Source organism: Heloderma suspectum, chromosome 1 (genome assembly GCF_057233095.1).
Source record: "Heloderma suspectum isolate Gila_16-S chromosome 1, 16-S_ref, whole genome shotgun sequence".
In the NCBI taxonomy this organism is placed as follows: Eukaryota; Metazoa; Chordata; class Lepidosauria; order Squamata; family Helodermatidae; genus Heloderma; species Heloderma suspectum.
Window position 1 is genome coordinate 402,176,505 of NC_139458.1, and position 20,846 is coordinate 402,197,350.

The window sequence follows — 20,846 nt, forward strand, 5'->3', positions numbered from 1 at the left end:
ACCCTCAGACCTCTGAGTACATTTTCAGATTCAAATTCATGAGAGGCTCCCTAATATATTTCAAATACCTCTAAGGATGTCTGAGAGAAGATGGGAAATAACCCACTAAGTATAAGGGCAAAACCAGATGTGATGTTATTCATGTAATTCATAATTGCATGCATTTTTAAAGTACTCAGCAGCTGTGGGAGGGGTGGCACGGGAGGAAGGAGGGTTTAACCCTTTGCCCCTGCCATGCTCCTGATCTGTATCAGGCTCCCCAGTGTCTGCTATTTGCATTGGGGGTAGAGGGGAAGCTCCCATTGCTCCCATTGGCTTCAACCCTGGCTTATATGAAAATATGGCTCCCAGAAAAATAATGGCTGACCAGGGGTCTACACCAGGGGTGGGCAACTTGTGGTCCTCCAGATGTTAGGGCCTACAACTCCCATCAGCCCTAGCCAGCACAGCCAATGGTTATGTCAGGGTGGAAACTGAGCCCAGAGAGCTCCAGAGCAGTTCTGATCCTGAGGAGGAACAACAATCCGTGGGAGAGGGGCCAGCTCATCCCTCACAAGCTCAACACCTGGCAGAGATTCCTCCTGCCAGCATTCCTGAGATAGATAGTGACCCGGGTAGTGAGGGAGTGCGGGAGGGGGGCTTCTTAGATGCTCGACGCAGACGCAAAGAGCGACGAGCGATGGAGGGCGCGGAAAGGAGATGTAGTGCCCGTTTGGCGCGCAAGCAACGGCCGCCTCCCATGGACCCAAGGGAAAGAGGGAGGATCTCCCCCTAGCCCATAAGTTCTGGGTCTTCAAGTGACTCTCTTTCAAACGGGGATCAACTGCCTACTTGAAGCTTAGGCCACTCTGCTGTTCCTTGCTTTAGTCGCTGGTGATTAGCATCTGAAAGAGTCATTAAGTTGTAAAAGGATTAAAGCTTTGAAAAGAAATCCTTTCATCTGTGTCTTGAGTTGGCTATTGGAATTTACTGAGAGAGGCCGCCAAAGCGCTCCTGACAGGTGAGGGATGACTGGAGTTGCAGACCAAAACTTCTGGAGGGCAACAAGTTGCCCACCCCTGTTGTAGACCCCTGGTCTAGACTACACCCTTGAACCAGGATCTCCAACAGACTAGCATGTCTGTACATATCACATGTACACATTCTCCAGGAACATACCTGCAGAAGAAGTGACCTTGCCTCTTCTGAGATGTGATCTGGCATGTTCAGACAGGTGTGGGTATTTATTCCTGCTGGGTGGCACTCCATCAGAGTCTGTGGCAAACCAACAAGAAAAGAGATACATTGTTAAGGTGCATAATGATGCAAAACGAGGCTAACGTATGTTACTGTGCTCATGAGGCTACAGCAGGGGTGTTGAAGCACTTTCAGTCTGAGGGCAAAACTCCATTTTGGGGAAGATCTTGGGGGATGCATTCTACTGGTGAGTGGGGCGAAAGGCAAATAGGGCAGGGTCCCAAACCCCAAAATACCAGCATAAGAACATAAGAGCCATGCTGAATCAGACCAAGGGTCCATCTAGTCCAGCATTCAGTTCACACGGTGGCCAACCAGCTGTCAACCAGGGACCCACAAGCAGGGCATATTTTAACTTAAAGTTCTTACTGCCAGTAGCTAAGCCTTAGGAGAGGCAGTACCTGATGGAATGCCTCTTCTGGCAAGAACCCATACACTATGCTCTGCATCCAAGGCCCTCCTCTGAGAGTCTCCTCCGAGGGAGGCTCGCAGGGCAGCAACAAGGGAGAGGGTCTTCTCAATGGTGTCCCCCCATTTATGGAATGATCTCCCTGATGAGGCCTGCCTAGCACCAACATTGTCATCTTTTTGGCACCAGATTAAAACTGCCCTCTTCTCTCAGCCATTTGGAATCATATAACAACTGTTGTGATCAGGTCCTGGATGGTCTCTGTTTTAAATTGTTTTAGATATATGTTGTTGTTGTTGTTGTGTGTGGGTTTTATGTCTTTACATGAATGGTTTTATAACTAACATAAAGTATTTTAATGTTCTCTTTTATTTTTGTGAACCGTCCAGAGAGCTTCAGCTATGGGGCAGTATAGAAATATAATAAATGAAATGAAATGAAATTTGAACCTTTCAGAACAGGGACTGGTGAATGGGGGGTGGGGAACTGCACAAAAACCAGGAAACCACCACACAACTGGGCGTCAGGGGAAAGGAGGTGAGGTCAGGGGAAGGGGCATGGCCATCTGGAAAACCGTAAAGGGTCAGATTGAGACTCCAAGTGGGCTGGATTTGGCTCCCAGGCCCCAAGCTTTGCGCTGCAGGCCTAGAGTTTTGTGTATTTCGTTAAGCTAGTGATTAATATCAGAAAACACGTGCGTATGTGCCTCTGAAGCAGCTGGCTTTGGGTCCTTGGTCTGCTGAACGCACACCAACTATGCTCAGTATCTCACTGAGCAGTCCAAAATGGACAAGAACTTCTCAAGGAGATGGTGCTTCTTTTGTAGTGAAGTCAAGCATTATGAACTATATACATTTGTACGCCGAACCATGTACCGAAGTACTTTCCACTAACCAAACATGGTAGTTGTAGGTATTGGCTTGCCCTGCACACCAAACTAGAAAACCTTTCACCATTTGTACATGACAAGTGTGTCCTTCATTTTTGAAAGGCACGCAGGGCAAGCAGGGGAAGGGGCCAGGGAGGTGGGCTACTCCTATCCAACAAGGAGCTCCTGCCTGCCCAGGGGTGGGGGCAGGCTGGTGGGGCACGGGGAGGGGAAAGGAAGGAATCTGGTACATTTTGCAAATTGCATGTCCCTGCATCTAGCCAAACAAGCACTCAAAGTGACTTTCAAAAATGAACTCCTGATTTTTGTCACTCTACATCTTGCCTTTATCTGTTCTATGCCTTCCTGGAGTTCTGGAAGGCCTCAAAAGCACAAGATTTCATATAAAAACCTAAGAGCCTTCTGACCTCAGAGTAGGGATGTCGGAGAAATCTTCCACGGACCCCAGTCAGGCTGGATTCTATTGAATCTGGCCCCCCGAAGTCCGTGGAGGATCGGATGTCTTACCTCCGCCTCCCCGCCAAGTCCTCACTGGCTAGATCCTGCCTGCCGCCAGCTCCGAAGCCACAGTGATATGGCTGCCATTGCCGTATTGCTGGCTGGACTGACAGACTGCGGACGCAAATGGCATCCGCTACGCCATTTGCATCCCTGCTCTTTGATGTGATAGGCTACGTAAATCTTTACGTAGCCTATTGTGTGAAAAAACAGGGACGCAAATGGCGTATTTGCATTCCTGTTCCTTCGCACGATAGGCTACGTAAAGATTTACGTAGCCTATCATGTCAAAGAGCAGGGACGCAAATGGCGTCTGCTATGCCAGATGCCATTTGCGTCCGCAGTACGTCAGTCCAGCCAGCGATACGGCAATGGCGGCTGTATCGCTGGGGCTTTGGAGCCAGCCAGCGGCTCCACAGAATTGCCAAGGAGCGGAGCCGGCCAGCGAGGTTTCCGGGAGGAGGGAGGGACTACCTCCCCCCCCATGGAATTCCCCCCCCCCACGCCGGAACGGCAAGTAAGTAATTCGTACATCCCTACATCAGAGCAAGCGTCCATCAGGTTTCTGAGTGCCATTTTGGGTAGAATGGCAGGGTACAATCAAATAAATAAATGAAAAGAAATAAATAAGTTCAGCATACTGTTTCCCTCAACAGTCTGGCCCACAATAGTTATCTGTTCCCTAGTTACCCTCCCCACCCTAGCAACTTGCATTCATTGTTAAATATGTCTTGCTCCTGTATGCTACATTTTCAAAGGGAATGTATATTCTTCATTCACTGCCTTGTCCTGGGAAAGACTTCTTCCACTTTGAATCTTATCTGCAAGGTGTATCTTGAATCTAATTAGCAGTGTCTGCATTAACCCAAGTATTCTCCTTAGTCCTAAGAAGTAAGTGTGTGTGTGTGTCTATACACAGGCACACACAGCAAGATGATGCAACATCATCAGTTACTCTGAATGCTTTCACCTGCTGAATTCTGTATGATATGGAAGTTTGCATTCGGTACTTTAGTTACTTGGGGAGAGCAATCCTCCAGCCCCGAGACAGAGTCTGGAGGCCATAGGATAGTTCAGATTCCAGGATTCGAGCTCTGAGTCAGCGCTCTGACCTTGGACCCAGGAGACTAAGTTCCCCTCCCCCTCCCCCTTGTAGATGGAGTGGAGGGAACTGTGCTGGCTGTCTCTCTGAGGTCGCAAAGGTGACCTCAGAGGGAAGGGAAGGGGGGCAAAAAAGCCAGCTAGCTAAAATGGAGAGCAGGGGGAGCACGGAGGCAAAGCTCACCTCCGCACTCCTCCCACTCTGCATAGGATTCCTGTCAGCCCCCGAGTTTGGAGGCTGATGGGAATCCCAATTGGATTGAGCCCTAAAAGAAGCTACTGCGGATTTTCTCTAGGGTTCCAATACCTGCCGTGTCTCTTTTTGCTCAATAACGGTCAGCACCTTACCTTCCCAGTAAGGAGTTCAAAAAGTAGGGCACCCAGACTCCACCAGTCGCAGGCCTCCGTTTCTTCGAAGACAACGCCAACTTCTGAATAAATGACATTTGCAATTAAAATCGAGAGGCCAGATGCACCCTCAGCCTTGTACAACTCTAATGCTGATGGGGCATAGCTCGAATTTTTAAGCCCTTTAGCCACCCCTACTGCAGGCTGCTTTTCCTCCCCAAGCACAGCCACACTACAGACAAAATAATCTGCACTTCAGTTTGGAATATCAATAGAGACCCTCTCTGGGCTTAGTGTGTCCTCTCCCCTAACACACAATATCACACGCACACCCTGCCGCCACCCAATTAACTATGGGAACAAATCTGTGTCATCTCATTGGGTCAGTTCACAGCAAAGCAATTTGAACAGAAATGCATCACCCCGTTCACGTTTGGGGCAGAGTATCTGCCCCTAGAGCAGGGGTGGGCAACACAGCCCATAGGCCACATGCAGCCCCATCGGCCCCACAGTGCTACCCCTTTGGATCCAAAAAGTCAGGGGGGGGGGGGAAGAAAAAATGGCAGTGTGCCACCAAAATTCAGCTTGAAAACAAGCTACAGTTGTCCTAAGTAAGGCTCCGCCAATCCTTTTTTTTATTTGCGCTGTCAATGCCACCCCCCCACAAGGAGAAGGGGGGCACCCAGAATGCCACCTCTGCCCTACAGCATATATCAACATCTCATATATGATGATCTCGTAAGTGAACAAAGTGCCAGTGAAAGGATGGGATTATGGAACTCATTGAGTAGCCTTGAGAAAGCAATTATCTCCTAGCAGTGAGGGATGAAGTGGTTTTAATAATATAGTGATGGGTGTTTGTTTTTTTATGATGTTCATGTTGTTGCCTATCTTGAGATTTTAGAATGGGGTAGGCTATGAATCAAAGAAAACAATAAAATTAAATCTCATGGGTTTTCACAGTGGAATCTGGGAATGACTAGGAGTGGAATTGGAGCATATTTTCTGGGGGAACTCACCAGAATCTCCAATCTTTACATCGTCTAGGCAGTCAGTTGTAGTGCTTTACCATGGTTAAGGATTATGTCTGCACAGGGCCAATAGGGGGGACAGCTCTGAGCATGCTATCGGAATGGCTACCCAAAGTGGAGCCAACACGGAAACAAATGGGGAAGCTCTTCTTTGCTGAAGTTCCCCCATGCACAAGCTGGACAAGAGCTAATGCCCGTTGCAACGTCCTGCTGTTTTGTTCCAAGAAACCACCAGTCTAATTAGGTAAGCATCACCCTTGAATGCTTTCAGATTAGGAACAGCTAGGAGTTCTGCTTTGCTCAGAAGCTTCCTTATATCCATGAAAAACAACAACCACCACAGACTAGTTCAATAAAACGCGTAGTTTAAATACGTGCCGTATGTTGTAATTCGCAAACAGGGGAAAGCTGTATGAAAACGTACGTTTCCTTATACAAATGGCTACTGAACAGCGTTTCTAAAGAGCCAAAGCCACTGCTAGCCACCCACAAAACAGCTAAACTGACTAAGGCTGCAACCCTCAGCACAACTACTTGGGAGCAAGCCCCATTAAAGCCACACAGTGCCGGCTCCAGGTTCCGGAGGGCCCTTGGGCAAGACACCCGCAACGGGCCCCCTCCCCCAGTAAGTCTCCCTTCTCATTGCCACTGTCACCAGCTGCTCTCGCTCCTCATCCTCTTTCCCATCATTGCTACCTCCTGCTTCCTTGACAGGCAGAGAGCTGGTGAGCAAGATGGCAGCGGCACCTGCTGCTCGTCCTTCTCACCTCCACCGTTGCCTGGGCCAGAGCGAGAGGCAGGTGAGCAAGCAGGTTGCCATGGTGAAGAGGAGGCACAGTTCCGGGGGAGGGGGTTGTCAGTGGGCCCCTGCTGGGGTGTGGGCCATTGGCAGGCGTCCAACCATGCCTCCCCGTGACGCCAGCCCTGAAACCAGACATGCGTAGGATTGCTCTATAAGAAGCTGATCCTATGCTTTTTTTTACTTGGTAGTAAGCCCCACTGATTTCCATCACTCTTACTTTCCACTAATTGTGCATAGAGTTGTAGCCTTAAGAGTTTTGAGATGCTTTGGCCAAGTGACTTTTTACTCTTCCATCCCCACCGTATCTCCATTGTTGCGGCTTTGCCTTTCAGAGCCATCCATTTCGACTTTCAGAGTTAAAGTGAGATGTTTTCCTTAATCTCGGAGAACACTGCAGGTAAACGTTTGCCATACACTCTCCCTTCCTTTGAATGGATCACATTATTTCCCCTGCAACCTATGGATCGTAATAGGCTCAGTATATCACATCAATAAGGCTACCTTTACTCTCAATAATGCACCACAGGAAGAAAAAAAATAGGAAACTGTAGATTGTGAAGTGCTTTCAAGTGATACACAGGCCAAACAGCTAATGTAATTCTACATGGCGGAAAAAAAAAAAATTCCCCCCACCAAAAAAAAAAAGAAAGCTTGAATATTGCAGTAAATGTAAACCCCAATACCAGTTATTAATAATGAAACCATTTCATTCACATCAGCAGAGTCATTTACACAATAAATGGCAGTGACCTATAAGCCCAAGTTACTAGTTGCTTTGCTTTCTCTCTTATCACTGTGGTTCTTTCTAACAGGTCTTGGCATTAGATAGTGGGTGCTGGCGTATGCAGAGGTCATTCAGAGAACTTAGGGATATTTGGATTTGGACCAATTAGGAACATAGGAAGCTGCCTTTTGTACAAAGTAAGACCACTGGTCCATCTAGCTCAGTACTGTCTGCACTGACTGGCAGTGGGTCTCCAATGTTTCAGCAGGAGTCTTTCCTGGCCCTACCTGGAGAAGCCAGGGATTGAACCTGGGACCTCCTGCATGCACAGCAAGGGCTCTACCACTGAGCTACAGACCTTCCCCCAACAAATTTTTAACATCTTCCCTGTTAAAGTATCCTATTTGTTTTTATTTGTTCGTTACATTTATATCCCACCTTTTCCTCCAAGGAGCCCAAGGCAGTGTACATGACCCTCCTCTCCATTTTATCCTCACAACAACCCTGTGAGGTAGGTTAGGCTGAGAGTCAGTGAATGGCCCAAAGTCAACCCACGGGCTTCATGGCTGAGTGGGGACTTAAACCTGGGTCTCCCAAATCCCAGTCCAAGACTCTAACCACTGCACCACACTAGATCTCGCACTGGCATTTATACTGTGTGATATTTTAAGTACACTGATGTGGAATCATAGAATAGTATGGTTGGAAGGGGCCTACAAGGCCATCAAGTCCAACCCCCTGGAATCTCCCAGGCATAACTAGTTGCTCATTTACCTTGTACAGCAGTGCTTCATTGACAAATAGGTATATATTCGTGTGAATACATGCACACAAGCACATGCATACACACATGCATGCATACAGAGTATGTACCAACTCAGATCAATGCTCCATCGAGGATAAGACTGTCTCTCCTAACTGATAGATAATTTCTGAGGTCTACGCCTTTCCCAACCGTTCTCAGAACAAGCCAGGGATTGAACCCTGAAACTTCTGCACGTGAAAGAAATGTGGTGCTCCAACTCCCATCAGTCCCAGCCAGCATGACCAATAGTCAGAATGACGGGAGCTACAGTCCAACGACATCTGGAGAGCCACCCATTCCCCACCAATTCTAAGCTATTATCAAATCATCAGTAACACAAACCCATTTGGCCCCCAGACTAGGACATCAGAGAAATTTACTAGTTGCTTTTCTCAGAAGAGCCTTGTGTGGCGCAGAGTGGTAGGCGGCAGTATTGCAACCAAAACTCTCCCCACGACCTGAGTTCAATCCCAGCGGAAGCCGGGTCTCGGGTAGCCGGCTCAGGTCGACTCAGCCTTCCATCCTTCAGAGGTCGGTAAAATGAGTACCCAGCTTGCTGGAAGAAAAGTAGTCACGACTGGGGAAGGCAATGGCAAAGCACCCCGCTATAGTCTGCCATGAAAACGCAAGCGTAAGCGGCATCCCTCTAGGGGTCAGTAATGACCCGGTGCTTGCACAGGAACCCTTTCTCAGAAGAACCAGAAAGGATATAAAATCAAATTGGATATATTCTGCACAATAGGCCTTTACTGCACTCATCACTTCTCTGCCTCCTGCCCTAATGTTGTTTCTGTTTTTTCCAGATCCCTTGCTTGCTATCCTTGATCCATGAACTGCCAACCTGGAGCTCTTCCTCGGCCTTGATTTTGGACTGAGTGGCGCCTTACCCCATCCTGACATCATGGCATGCTGTGCCAGGAATTCTCCTGCTCCCAAATCCTTTTTGGACTTTGTCTCCAACTAGCCGCACATCTTCAAGCTCCTCCCTCATCATGCCCGCTGTACAAACAGTTCTGCACCTTCTTTTTAATTCACAACGCTAACCACTGAAAGGTTTACAGTGTTTGTACACCCTTGTTTGTACACCCGGCAGTCCTTTTATTTTATTTTCTTTTTTTAAGAAGCAAGGCACTTCTGACAATCAATGAAAGCCTGATATATAGGAAGCATTTCATTTAAAAGCATACGAGCATCTACGTTCTGCTTTGTAAAAGAAAAAGGGAAATCTCCATGTACTCTAAGACAAGATTAACAGCAATAGAAGGGATCCTTCTTTTTCTTCTTGTTAGCTACCACAAGATAGATTTTAAAACTTCCTCTAAAGCTATCTGGCAATATAAAAAGGACAAAGTTGTGTAGTACAGTGTTATCAAAGAAGATAAACATTCACTCCCAGCCTGCCCTTTCTGCCACTTCCAGTTATGTTGGAGAGCAACTAATTGTTTTCTGTCTGTCTGTCTGTCTGTCTGTCTGTCTGCACTCAGGTCTTGCAGCCTAATGCAAGTGACATCTTTGAGAATTATGGCTTCATTGGTAAATGTGGACTGGACTTTGTTCCTGATGCTTTGAGAGATATTGGTAAAGCAAGTGATTTGTTGGGTATGTCTGTCAATAATATTTTAAAAATAAAGCGCTTACATTCATTTGCTCGTCCGACGAGAGCACAGTGTGGGAATAGGTAGACTGAAGGTCAACATTCCAAACCTCGGGAGGCTCCAATGCTCCTCCCCCGACCCCCATAAAAGAACCCAATGTTTCTTGAAACAGCCTATGCAAATAAAATTCCATTTTTCTACAGTTCATTCTTCTCCAAAATGTCAAAATATGCTAGTTGAAATCTCTTGTGATAACAACACAGGACACAATGAAGGTTTGTTGCTGAGCAGCAACAAGTCCTAAAATAATTTATAGCAACAGGGTTCTTCAAGAGCTTTCAAAAGCATCATGAGTCAAGGACGAAAGAGATCTAAGCTGATCAGATGGATTGATTCATGAGCACGTGGCTTGTCAGTGCTCGACCTTATGATCTGGGAGCCATATCCCATCATTCTAGATGTACAGAGACAGGCAGCGGATATTTAGCGGTGAGAGGAAAGCATTTTGACATACAGTTGCGCTTTTCTCCAGGTAGCTGGGAGGTGCAGGAAAGAAGTCTCAGCTAAAGCTGGAGATGTTGGCAATATATAGGACAGGGGTAGGCAATCCGGTGCCAACGAGATGTTCTGTGCTACAACTCCCATCAGCCCCAGCCAGCATGGCCAATGGTCCGGGATTGTGGGAGCTATATTCCAAAACATCTGGAGGGCACTGAGTTTCCTATCCAATGTCGGAGATATTGGGAAGAATCATAGCAAAGCAGTAAAGCATATGCTTTGCATGCAGAGGGTCCTGGATTCAATCCCCTTTATCTCCAATTGATTCAGTCTCTGTTATCTCCAGTTCAAGGGTCGGGTAGCAGACACTAGGAAAGGCCTTTGCCTGGAACCTTAGAGATGCTGCTGGTCAGAGTAGACGGCACTGGGCTAGATGGACAATTGCCATGACTCTGTATACAGCAACTTCATATGTACATACGATGTGTTAATGATATCGACAGCAGGATACTATCTTGGAATAAATTAAATACCATTGATCAGTGCAGATTCAGAATATTCTTTGTCCAGCTATCATTCCTCACGGTTATAAAGACAAGGAATGGCTAGCCTTCCACCATCACCCCTTAAAATGGCAGTTTTATAAACTTCTGATTGTTCATGGGCTAACAGCAGCAGCTTATGCCTTGTTCACTGGCAATGACTCTTCAAAATCCAAGATCATAAAGTTGGCAAGGAAAAAAAAAAGTATGTCAATAACAGAAGGCGATCATTTGCATTTCAAAATTTATCTTTCTTGCTTTCCCCTCAATTAGACCAAAACATGTTGATTTAAAAGGTTTGTGTGTGTGTGTGTTTCTTTTTTCAAACTTATTTATAGAGCAGAATAATGGCCCCCCTGCTAGCTTGGCATTTGCTCAAAATGTTCTATCCCTGTAAATTGAATCTGTTACTGGAATTTTTCCCTCCGCTCTCCCTCCTCCTCCCCCCCACCACTCCGCCCTCCTCCCCCTTTCAAAATACCAAGGCACATTAACCGAGAGATAAAAAGATCGGTTGCTGATATTACAAAGCACAGGGCAGGTGGTTAATGTTTTTTTAGCACAAATATGTGATAAGGATTCCCAAGGGACACTGGGAGCAAAGAGATGTTTAAACAGAAGTGAAACGTTCACATCAGGAGTTCAGGACAACTTTGCCCTTTTATCCAAACACCAGCCTCTTAGATACGCTTAAATTATTTTTACAAGCAACAAAAATATTGTGGTGTTGTGTTTTTTGAAAATGAATGAATTTCAAGCAATTTGGACAACAGGGAGTCTTGTGGCACCTTGGACTAACATGTTTACTATGGCATAAGCTTCCGGGGCTATATCAGATGCATGAAGTGTTATCCTGAATTACAGGTATATATACACAAGGTTGAGGGAGGGGAGGGGGACAATCCACAAAAGCCTATGTCCTAATAAACTTCAAGGTGCTATGACTCTCTCCATTGTTTTTGTTACGACAGACTAACACAGCTACCTTGGGGCAACACAAGATGCCCCACCGCCCGCAGTGGGGAGGACACGCGCTGCCTCCTTCACCACTTCCTCCTCCCTTAATGCCTCATTCTGAAGGGTCCTTCCTCAGAGTGAGGTATTGTGGCCAAGGTTGCCATGAAGACCACCTGTGCTGCCATGGGAGAGTGGCTGGCATGGCTCTCTGGAGAGCTCCCCTGCCCTGTTGCCTCTTTCTGATAAGTCTTCAGAGAGAGATGTTGGCCTGTGTGGTGACAATAGGCAGTGGTGATGGACCCCTCCGGGCAACCTGCCACCTCTCCCAATCTGAGGCAGGGGATTAACCTTGCCTCATAGGAGGGCCAGCTTTGTAGCTACACCTCTGGAAAGAGAAGCAGTATGGAGCTATAAATTCTCATATATTGGTTAGTAACTTGACATTTAGGAAGCTGGTTTATACCATCTAACTCAGTCTACACTGACTGGCAGCAGCTGTCCAAGGTTTCAGAAAGGAGTGCCTTTCACAGCCCTACCTGAAGATGCCTGAAACCAGGACCTTCTGCCCACAAAAGATGTGCTCTAAAATGCGACAATATTATTGCTATTATTTTTAGTCAAGAAGCTTGTCCACAGCTTTAGCTTCAGCTGACGTACACTTTCTATAGCTAAGAGAGGTAATAGCGGTAACTGGGACTACTGTCTCTCGTCTTCCTTTACTTTTCCTTCCCTTCTTTTTTCACCCTCTCTTTTGTGTATTTTATTATTTATGGTGGAACCAGGTCATAAGAAATATGGCATTGCTGCTGAAAATGGCAGCCCCATGATGAGTTTCACCCTCCATGCTTCCTGTTCCATATCTTTAGCTGCTGCTGCAAGGGACCAAGGTACACTCAACCTAATAGCATCAGGGCATTGAATAAATTGCACTGTTCAGGGATGGGAAACTTAATGAAGGACTCCATTTTTGGCAGCAGCATTTCTTATAACACATAGTTCTCCTCTTAGCTGGAAAACCTGAGAGCACAGTTATGCTGCTTGTATTGTATTGTATTGTATTGTATTGTATTGTATTGTATTGTACAGGCTTTTTGCAGAAATAATACACAGTATTACTATTATTACCTGGAAGGATTTGGGAATTAATCATTTCTATTCTAGTCTTCTGAAATTAAAAAAAACCCTGACTTTCGCGTGGGCATCAAGCATTTTGTTTTGGCTAGCACTACATCCAGAGATCTTCTGCAAATACCAATATAGTCATTTATTTCAGCATAAATGTTGCTAACTAACCTGTCCCAGGAATGAAAGGAACAGCCCAATATGTGGTAATATATTGCCGAAAGACCAGATGAACACAATTAATCACAACAAAGCTCTTCTATATCTAGTGTGAACTCGTGCATAGGGAAAACACTCACCCCCAATCTGAGGAGACGACCACAGAAATCAGTTAATGGTAGGCTGCCACCTATTGGCCAACATTGTGAAATAACTCCCTTGGCAAAACTGGTTTTAGGGCCAAAATAGACCTTACAAGCCAAGGCATGGGTGTTTTTCAGGCCAGGCAGCTGCTTTGTTTATGGAAAAGCAACTTTGGGAGGGGGTTTAACCCTTTCCCTGCCTGCTGTTTACCCAGTCCAAACTGGCCACAGCTGCTTTCCCCCTGAAGCATTCCAAATCTGGGCCCAGAAAAGCAGCTTGAGATGACAGAAATAGCAGGTACAGAAAGAATTAAACAATGCGCATTTCAAGTTCAGTGCATCTCAGGGAGATCTGGGGCTTTGTGCAGCTCTTTCTCCTATCGGAACTATTTGTCCTCTTTCTACTTAAAGAAGAGTTCTCTAAAAGTGGACATTCATTGTGCTCTTTTAAACAAGGTGGACTAATAATCTGTTTATCTACATAGGCCTTCCTGAACCTGGCGCCCTCCAGATGTGTGGGACCATGATTCCCATCATCCTGTCAGCATAGCTGGATGATAGGACTTGTGGTCCAACACATCTGTGGGGCACCAGGTTGGGGAAGGCTGATCTACATTAATATACATCAGCATGGGCAGAAAGTTGATCTCCAGATGTTTGGGAACAACTCCCAGCATTCCTGACCACTGCCCATGCTGGCAGGGGCTTCTGGGGGTTGAAGTCCAAAACATCTGGACATCTACCTTCTGCCCACCCCTGATCTACATTGTCTCCCTTCTCTGGGATTGGAAGAACAACGCTGTTTCATGAGAAAATTATCTATTACAGAACAGACAAATGAACTTTAGGGACATGATATACAAACAGCATCTAATCTGTGCAGTCCACATATGCTGGGACTTCACCACTGCAGAACCCATGCATAATTGTCCAGCCCTGGGGTTGTTCTAAGAGAAAAGATGCTTTTGCCAGGGGTATTTCCATGCCTTTTAAGGAAGTAGGAATTGTCAAACCAAAGCCCGTCTCATCTAGCATTCTGTCTCCAACAGCAGCCAGCCAGATGCCTCTAAATGCTCCCCATCAAGCCATGAGGTGACAGCCTTCCTGTCTGTTACAAGCATCTGGTACCTAGAGGTATACTTCATCTGTACAGGGAGGTTCCACTTTAACCATCATGTCTAATAGTCACAGATCAAACTATCCTCCATGAATGTCATCTAATCCTTTTTAAAGACATCAAAGCCAACTGCGATCACAACATCCTGGGATAGCTCCTGGGACTTATTCTGTGGTCCTGGTTACATGCTTCAGTGCAGGCAAGGGGGGAAAGTAGATCTCCAGATGTTTTGGACTACAACTCCCAGCATTCCTGACCATTGGCCATGCTGGCAGGGGCTACTGGCAGTTGGAAGTCCCAAACATCTGGAGATCTACTTTCTGCTCACCACTGCTTTCGTGCACAACTAGAAGCAGGAGCAGCTGCCATTAAGGGGTCATGCCTATAAAACTGGGAGCTTACGACTGGACTGGTATACTGCGTATCTATCTTGCCAAGGGACATGGTCCTTCCTGACAAACCTATCACTGCCTTCAGTCCCAGATGCTGTGTTATACCCTTGGTGGTGGAGAGGGTAGATCTGGCCCCTTTTCCTACATCCCAGTCAATGCAACCTGGAAAGTCATGTGCCTTTGCAAATGTGTTGCTTGAAAGTGCCTGGTTCTAATGGAAAAGTTCCTTACTTCAGCCTTCCCCAACCTCGTGCCGCCCAGATATTTTGGACAACACTCCCATCATTCCTGACCATTGACCATGATGGCTGGGGCTGAAGGGAGCTGAAGTCCAAAACATCTGGAAGGCACCAGGCTGGGGAAGGCTACATTACTTCTTACAAAAGATGTGGTTCTTTTAGAATCTCTCAAATTTGGGGCGGGGGGGATACATGACATGGGAGCCAAATTCACCCCTCTTCCATTGACCTCATGTCCAGCCTATGAGCGAGCTCTTCTTGCTAATTTCTCCATCAGCTGGTGAGGCTCAAAGCGTCATTTTCTAACTTGGAGTCACCCTAGTTTGAAACTGGAGATCCTTTCAAGTAGGCAAACACTCCACATTTTTATTGGTGGTTTGCCATCTGAGTATCATTTTGACTGATGACTGCGCAGCTATTAAATCCACAAAGTACAAGATCGGCCACAAATGTGCCCAAATCTTCTTCTTTGGTAATCTAAGGGTAGGACAGGGCATGGCAAATGACACAGGTTCTGCTACCAAAAATGGCAACCCCATGTTGACTCCCTTCCCACTCCATAGCTACACATCACAGAAACATGTCCAAGAATGTGAGGTTTTTCCCTGTAGATTATCTTCTGCTGCATGGGTTGAAGTACTGCCAAATCCCAAATTCAATACAGAATTCATGATTTAGAAATCCCAATGGCCTTTTGATGAAAAATGATTTATAAATATCCAAAAGGAAGGAAGGAAGGAAGGAAGGAAGGAAGGAAGGAAGGAAGGAAGACTTGAGCACAATTTTTCCCTCCCCCAACACTTTGCCTCCCTTTCCTCCTTTCCTAAACCAAGGGTGGGCAAGTTGTGACCCTCTAGATGTTTTGGCCTACAACACCCTTCAGCCCTAGCCAGCAGAGCCAATGGTGAAGCATGATGGGAGTTGTAGGTCAAAACATCTGGAAGGCCACAATTTGCCCCACCCCTGATCTAAACAGTAAGCCTGTAGATAGAGTTTTGTCATAGATAATCTTATGTTGTATATCATATAGTGCCTTACTTTTTAAGGAATTATAACTATTATATTATTTACTCTAGCAAGTTCCCCCTTTTTCTACTCTGCTTCACACACACACACACACACACACACAAAATGTCACAATAGGCAACCCCATCTTGATGAGCCAGTAATCTCTGGAAGTTATGAGTCTCAGATAATGCTACGTGCAGTATTAGGGAGCCAGTACAGAAATGTGGAGATGGGAAACAGGGTGTATGTGTGTGTACATGTCGGAGTGGGGCCAAGGGGGCAGGTTAAGTGAAAGCAGCCCTACAATGTGAGTAGGCGGCTTGAGATTTAGCACACCTAACTCAAATTCAGCCACTCATGGAAACGTCACTCAAAGCAACGCTGCCAGATGCAACTTTTAAGTGCTGAAAGCTTGCAAATGTAATCTGTGCTTTTAACAGTTGGAATAAAAGCTCCAGGAAAGAGGGATTCCTTGCAGCAATGCCTCCTTGACTTGTTTCTTCTTAATGCAGAAGAGATCAAATGAAAGGTATTTAATTTTATATATCAGGTCTGCAGACATCCCCGATATACACAGGCTAGCCCCTTTGTTGTTCATGAAAAGATATTCTGAAGCTTAGTTCCAGGAGCCCGGTGGCCCTGGGCAAAAAAGAACCTGCTGCTCCCGTGCCATAAGACCTACCTGATACAATCTGGGCTAAGTGACTGCAATGCACTTTACATGGGAGCTGGCTGTGAAAAGCATTTGGAAACTACAACTAGCTCAGAATACATGAACTCGGTTATTGACAGGTGCTCATCAGAAAGACCATAATCGTTGAAACAGCTGCACTGGATTCCAGTTCGTTTCTGGGCATAATTTAAGGTGCTGGCTTTGACCTATAAACCCCCAAGGGGGCTGGGACCAGAGTATCTTGGCCTGTATAAACCTGCCTGTTGGTTAAGGTCATCTGCTGAAGCTCTTCTCCAAGCGCCTCCTCCTTCAGAGATTAGGTGGGTATTTTTCTGTGGGGGAGCCCTGCTTATGGAACATCCTCCCCATGTTCACGAGGCACCTTCTTTGTGATAGTCGAGGTGCTATATAAAAAGGTCCTATTTACTAGGACCTTTGTTGGTGGTTGTCATGGTGATGGGGGGGTAATTATAAATAGCGATTTACATTTTCTATGCTCTAAAACAGTTGCTTTTTGGTCTTGGTTTGTGACTGCTTGTTATTTTATTGTTTTAGGGCAGTATCCAATGCTGCCCACACACTAGCAGGAACCACTGTTAGTGCAATGGGAAGCTAGCACTTTGTAAGGCAACCAGAAAGAGCAGAATCACTTGTTTGCAGAAAAAGGCAAGTCAGTAGAGCTCACAGAAGACAGCTCCACTGACCTGTCCCGTTCTGGAAACAAGAATTTCCGTTTGTTTCTGGGGCCAGGTCTACACCTTGTGCCATATCATTACGATCCCCTCATGGTAACGCTATATCCCTCTTGCGCATGTATACCTTGTAGGACACACAATGACATTTGTTGTGGTATTTTGGATAATGTGGAATAAAAAGCGGGAAATAATGCTACAATAGCGGTATATAGAATGTGTAATGTGCCCCAGCAGTTATCAGTGCACTTCTATACCACTATAAAGCAGTAGTGTAGATCTAGCCCTGGTTTGCTTTTGGAAGCGCTAGTTTCTGTTGGGCTAGCGGTAGGTACGTCCTGCACACACAATGGAACTAGCAGAGGCACAGCAGCACTATAGGATACTGCCCTTAGTATTGATTACATACATATAATTTTAAATAAGCCACTTTGTACATTTATGTAAATGGGAAAGGCAGATTTTTTTAAAATGTTACTGTTGTGTCACCATTTATTTTTATGCTGCTTTTCAGCCAAAGGCTGAATGCAAGAAGATTAAAAGAAATAATAAGAATGGCATAATAACATTACAAACAAAATAGATGGCAACAGTCAAGGTTAAATGTTAAAAATAAACAATTAGGTAGCTAGTCAAAAATAAACAGCAAATCACAGGGCAGGGACAAATACCATAGATGGACAGATGTGTTCATTCATAAGTCTGTTCAGTCCTGTTTCCACATTAATCTGGATTTTTTTAAAAACAATCTACAGAAAAATCGGTATTTAATTGTAAGTTTTTGAATGCATTGCTCACAAAATACAAATTTTGAAATATATTTTAGAATATATTAAAAATATGTTTTAGAGAAGTGGGAACTCTGAGGGATAAGTACATTCAATCCACACTTCAGTCAGGGTTGTGGGGCAAGGGTGATGTAGATCAGATCAGTTCACAACAGAATTTGCTAAGATTGAACTCCACAAGCATTCCTACAAAAAAACCGCTCCATCATTATTAAAAGGCCAATGGAAAAGGTCTTAATCATTTCTCAGAAAGGAAAGGGAGGGAGTAAGATGTGCTCCCCAAGGGAGAGAGATCGAGACCCTGTTGGACATACCCACCAACCAAACCTCAAATAATGGTGGGATGGAGAGCAAAGCCCCCTCAAAAGACAGGTCTCTCAATGGGAAGGCAGTATCAGATGGAAGGAAGCAGTCTTGCAGATACCCTGGATCCAGGCAATAACTAGCACCATGAACTGGGCTCAGAAATGAACCAGAAGCCAGCACAGAATGCATAAATAAGATAAGCAACATTATTTAAACAAGCTTATGCCAGGAAAGGACAAGTTAGGAACGGCCCTTGAAAACCTGCTCTTCCTTGGAAGTAAGATTCTGGAAAGGAACACAAAGAACCTTCCTTCTAACTTTCAGTTTCAGTTCTGAGAAGCAAGCTTTTAGGCTCTACACCCGCCTGGTACCCTCCAATTCCCACTGGCCCCAGCCAGCACAACCACTGGCCAAAAATTCTAGGTGTTGTAGTCCAAAACATCACGAGGGCACCAGGTTGGGAAAGGCTGCTTTATGGTGTTTACACCACTTAAAGATCCCAGTTATTTATTTTATTTATTTATTGTTACATTTATATCCCACCTTTCTTCCATCATGGAACTCAAGGTGGCTATGTGTGGCTCTCAGGTAGTCTCCTCTCCACACACTGACCAGACACGAATCTGCTTGGCTGCAGCAAGGTGGCTGCCTCATGTGCCTTCAGACCATGCCCTGGGACATCAGCACCTAGCACTGCAGCTGGCCTTGGCACTTCTAAGGGTGACTTTGGCTGCTGTGCTGCGTAACAGAACATCCGAAACTCACCCAACCTGAAAGATATGCAAACTGCTCCATCATCTTACTGTTGATTGTTTTTAATAGGCTTTGCATGTAAATAGTTTTTATATGGTGTTTTATACTGTATTTCAGTGGAAGCTGGTGGCTCCAATGCCAGTGGGGTGGTGAATCCGCTCCGGGTTTCAGTCAGAACTCTAAAGGAGCTATCCAAGGTGTGGTTTTAAGGTTTGAATCTTTTGTAAACTGCCCAGAGATCTTTGGCTATTAGGCAGTATAGAAATGTTAACAACAACAACAACAACAGGGAACTTGCACATCTCCCAGCTGAGGAGATGTATTTTGGATGAAAATTAGGCCTGTTCTTACCTGAGGTGGTAAAGTTGTGCCTGGGATGTACCATGTCAGGCTGCAAATAGGAGCTCACATGCCTGAACGCTAACATTCTGTGCACAAAGAAAACTAGCATGTCAGGGACACCTAGTTTTCTGTGAATTTTCTGTAAGGAGGAGTATTCAATCATGTGACGCACACACACCCCTGCAATCTGAAGTGGTACAACCCAGGTCGACAGCCTCAGTGAGAACCAGGACTTCTCACACTGCAAGAACAGGAAGCACGAGGCACTTGCATGTCCTGTTTCCTCCACAATGCCATCCTATATAAAGTGGCTCTAAGAAACAGTGCTATTCATGAAACCAGGTGTCCCCAACCTTTTTGGGCCAGTGGGCACATTTGGAATTTTGAGAGTGTTGTGGGCAGTCTCACAAAATGTTGGGCATGGCAAGTCACAAAACACTCATTTTTCAGAAGAACTGGTGAGACGACAAGAAAGGTAACCTGTCCATGAACCTATACACAATGCAAAGATGGGCTCTGAGCTCCAAAACACAACTCGTTTGAACCCAAATAAAGGTAGTGTTGGAGACAGCATTTCGCTTTGCAGCATACTGGACTCCTTGTTTGCTTGTTTGTTTTAATTAAAACAAAAATATTAAGAAATACAATAAAAATCAGGCAGGGCAGAGAGCCTGATGAACAGAAAGAGAGGCGTCCACAGGCACACTGGTGCCCATGGGCACCATGCTGGAGACCCCAGCATTAAATCTTCCCCCTCTGAGAAGTTTTAAACTGGATTCCTGCTCTGAGCAGGGGGTTGGATCCCATGGCTTAAATGGCCCCCTCCAACTCTATGATTCGATGAAGCCCAACTGACGTAATGTGCACATTTGTCTACACCGTACTCATTATATTGGGTTGAATCTGGACTAAGATGGTTGCACTTAGTTCCCATCAAAATAATTGAAATGAACCAAGTCAAGACACTTGTGCCACTGATTTCAATGGAACTTACGTTCAGCTAACTTAATCTGGATCAAGAGCATCATCTTTAGAACTATAATGCCCATGAAAATATGTTATTGGTGCACTGCTTACTGGGAATCCTGGCTTAGCTGTATTTTGGATGTACGGTGAATCCACAGTACATTAAGAGCCACAGATAGGCACAATCTACTGGGAACTTCTCCTATATGCAAGATGGTGCAGCAGAGACACAAAGAAATCTGGACATGCCCCCAAAGTATGATATATTCTCACCCCTCTTCATTTCCATGGACTTGGCATAGAGGAATGTTTCACCAATGCTGTGTGCTCTTAAAGAATACAGCTTTCAGTAACCTTTTTGCAGAAGTGTTAATTCTACCTTTCATAGTGAGATTCTCCTGCTAAGCAATGTTCAGTTATTAGCATGTCAGATTCCAAAATAACTTATTAAAAATAAAAACTAAAAAAAAAAAAAGTGCCAGCAGATATTGAACAGCTTGTATTCCCAAGGAACAGAGGGTGGGATGGGATGAAAGCTCCATGAGAAAATGAAAGCTGCTAATCTGTTTTCCAAGTGAAACATTTGAGGTGATTGCTCTAACCTGGGGCACAGTACATCCTCTCTATGGCATCGTTGTCACAGGAATCTTCAACCTCACTCCACCTGCTAAAATACGTTAGCTGAATGTGTCCTAAAAACAAAACGACAGG

General features: G+C 45.4%; 1 protein-coding gene across 8 annotated transcripts in view; it reads right to left on the minus strand.

Annotated features, from left to right (window-relative positions):
- Positions 1-20,846, minus strand: part of RPS6KC1 (ribosomal protein S6 kinase C1) — a 144,087-nt gene that overhangs the window by 12,216 nt on the left and 111,025 nt on the right. For 6 of the 8 annotated variants that reach the window (XM_084828813.1, XM_084828812.1, XM_084828807.1 and 3 more), the window contains 3 exons: positions 20,738-20,827; positions 4,482-4,564; positions 1,159-1,254 (listed from right to left, as the gene is read on the minus strand). In XM_084828813.1, the coding sequence (XP_084684939.1) occupies positions 1,159-1,254; positions 4,482-4,564; positions 20,738-20,827 (269 nt within the window). The remainder of the gene's footprint in view (positions 1-1,158; positions 1,255-4,481; positions 4,565-20,737; positions 20,828-20,846) is intronic. The other 2 variants (XM_084828810.1, XM_084828809.1) reach the window with 1 other exon arrangement.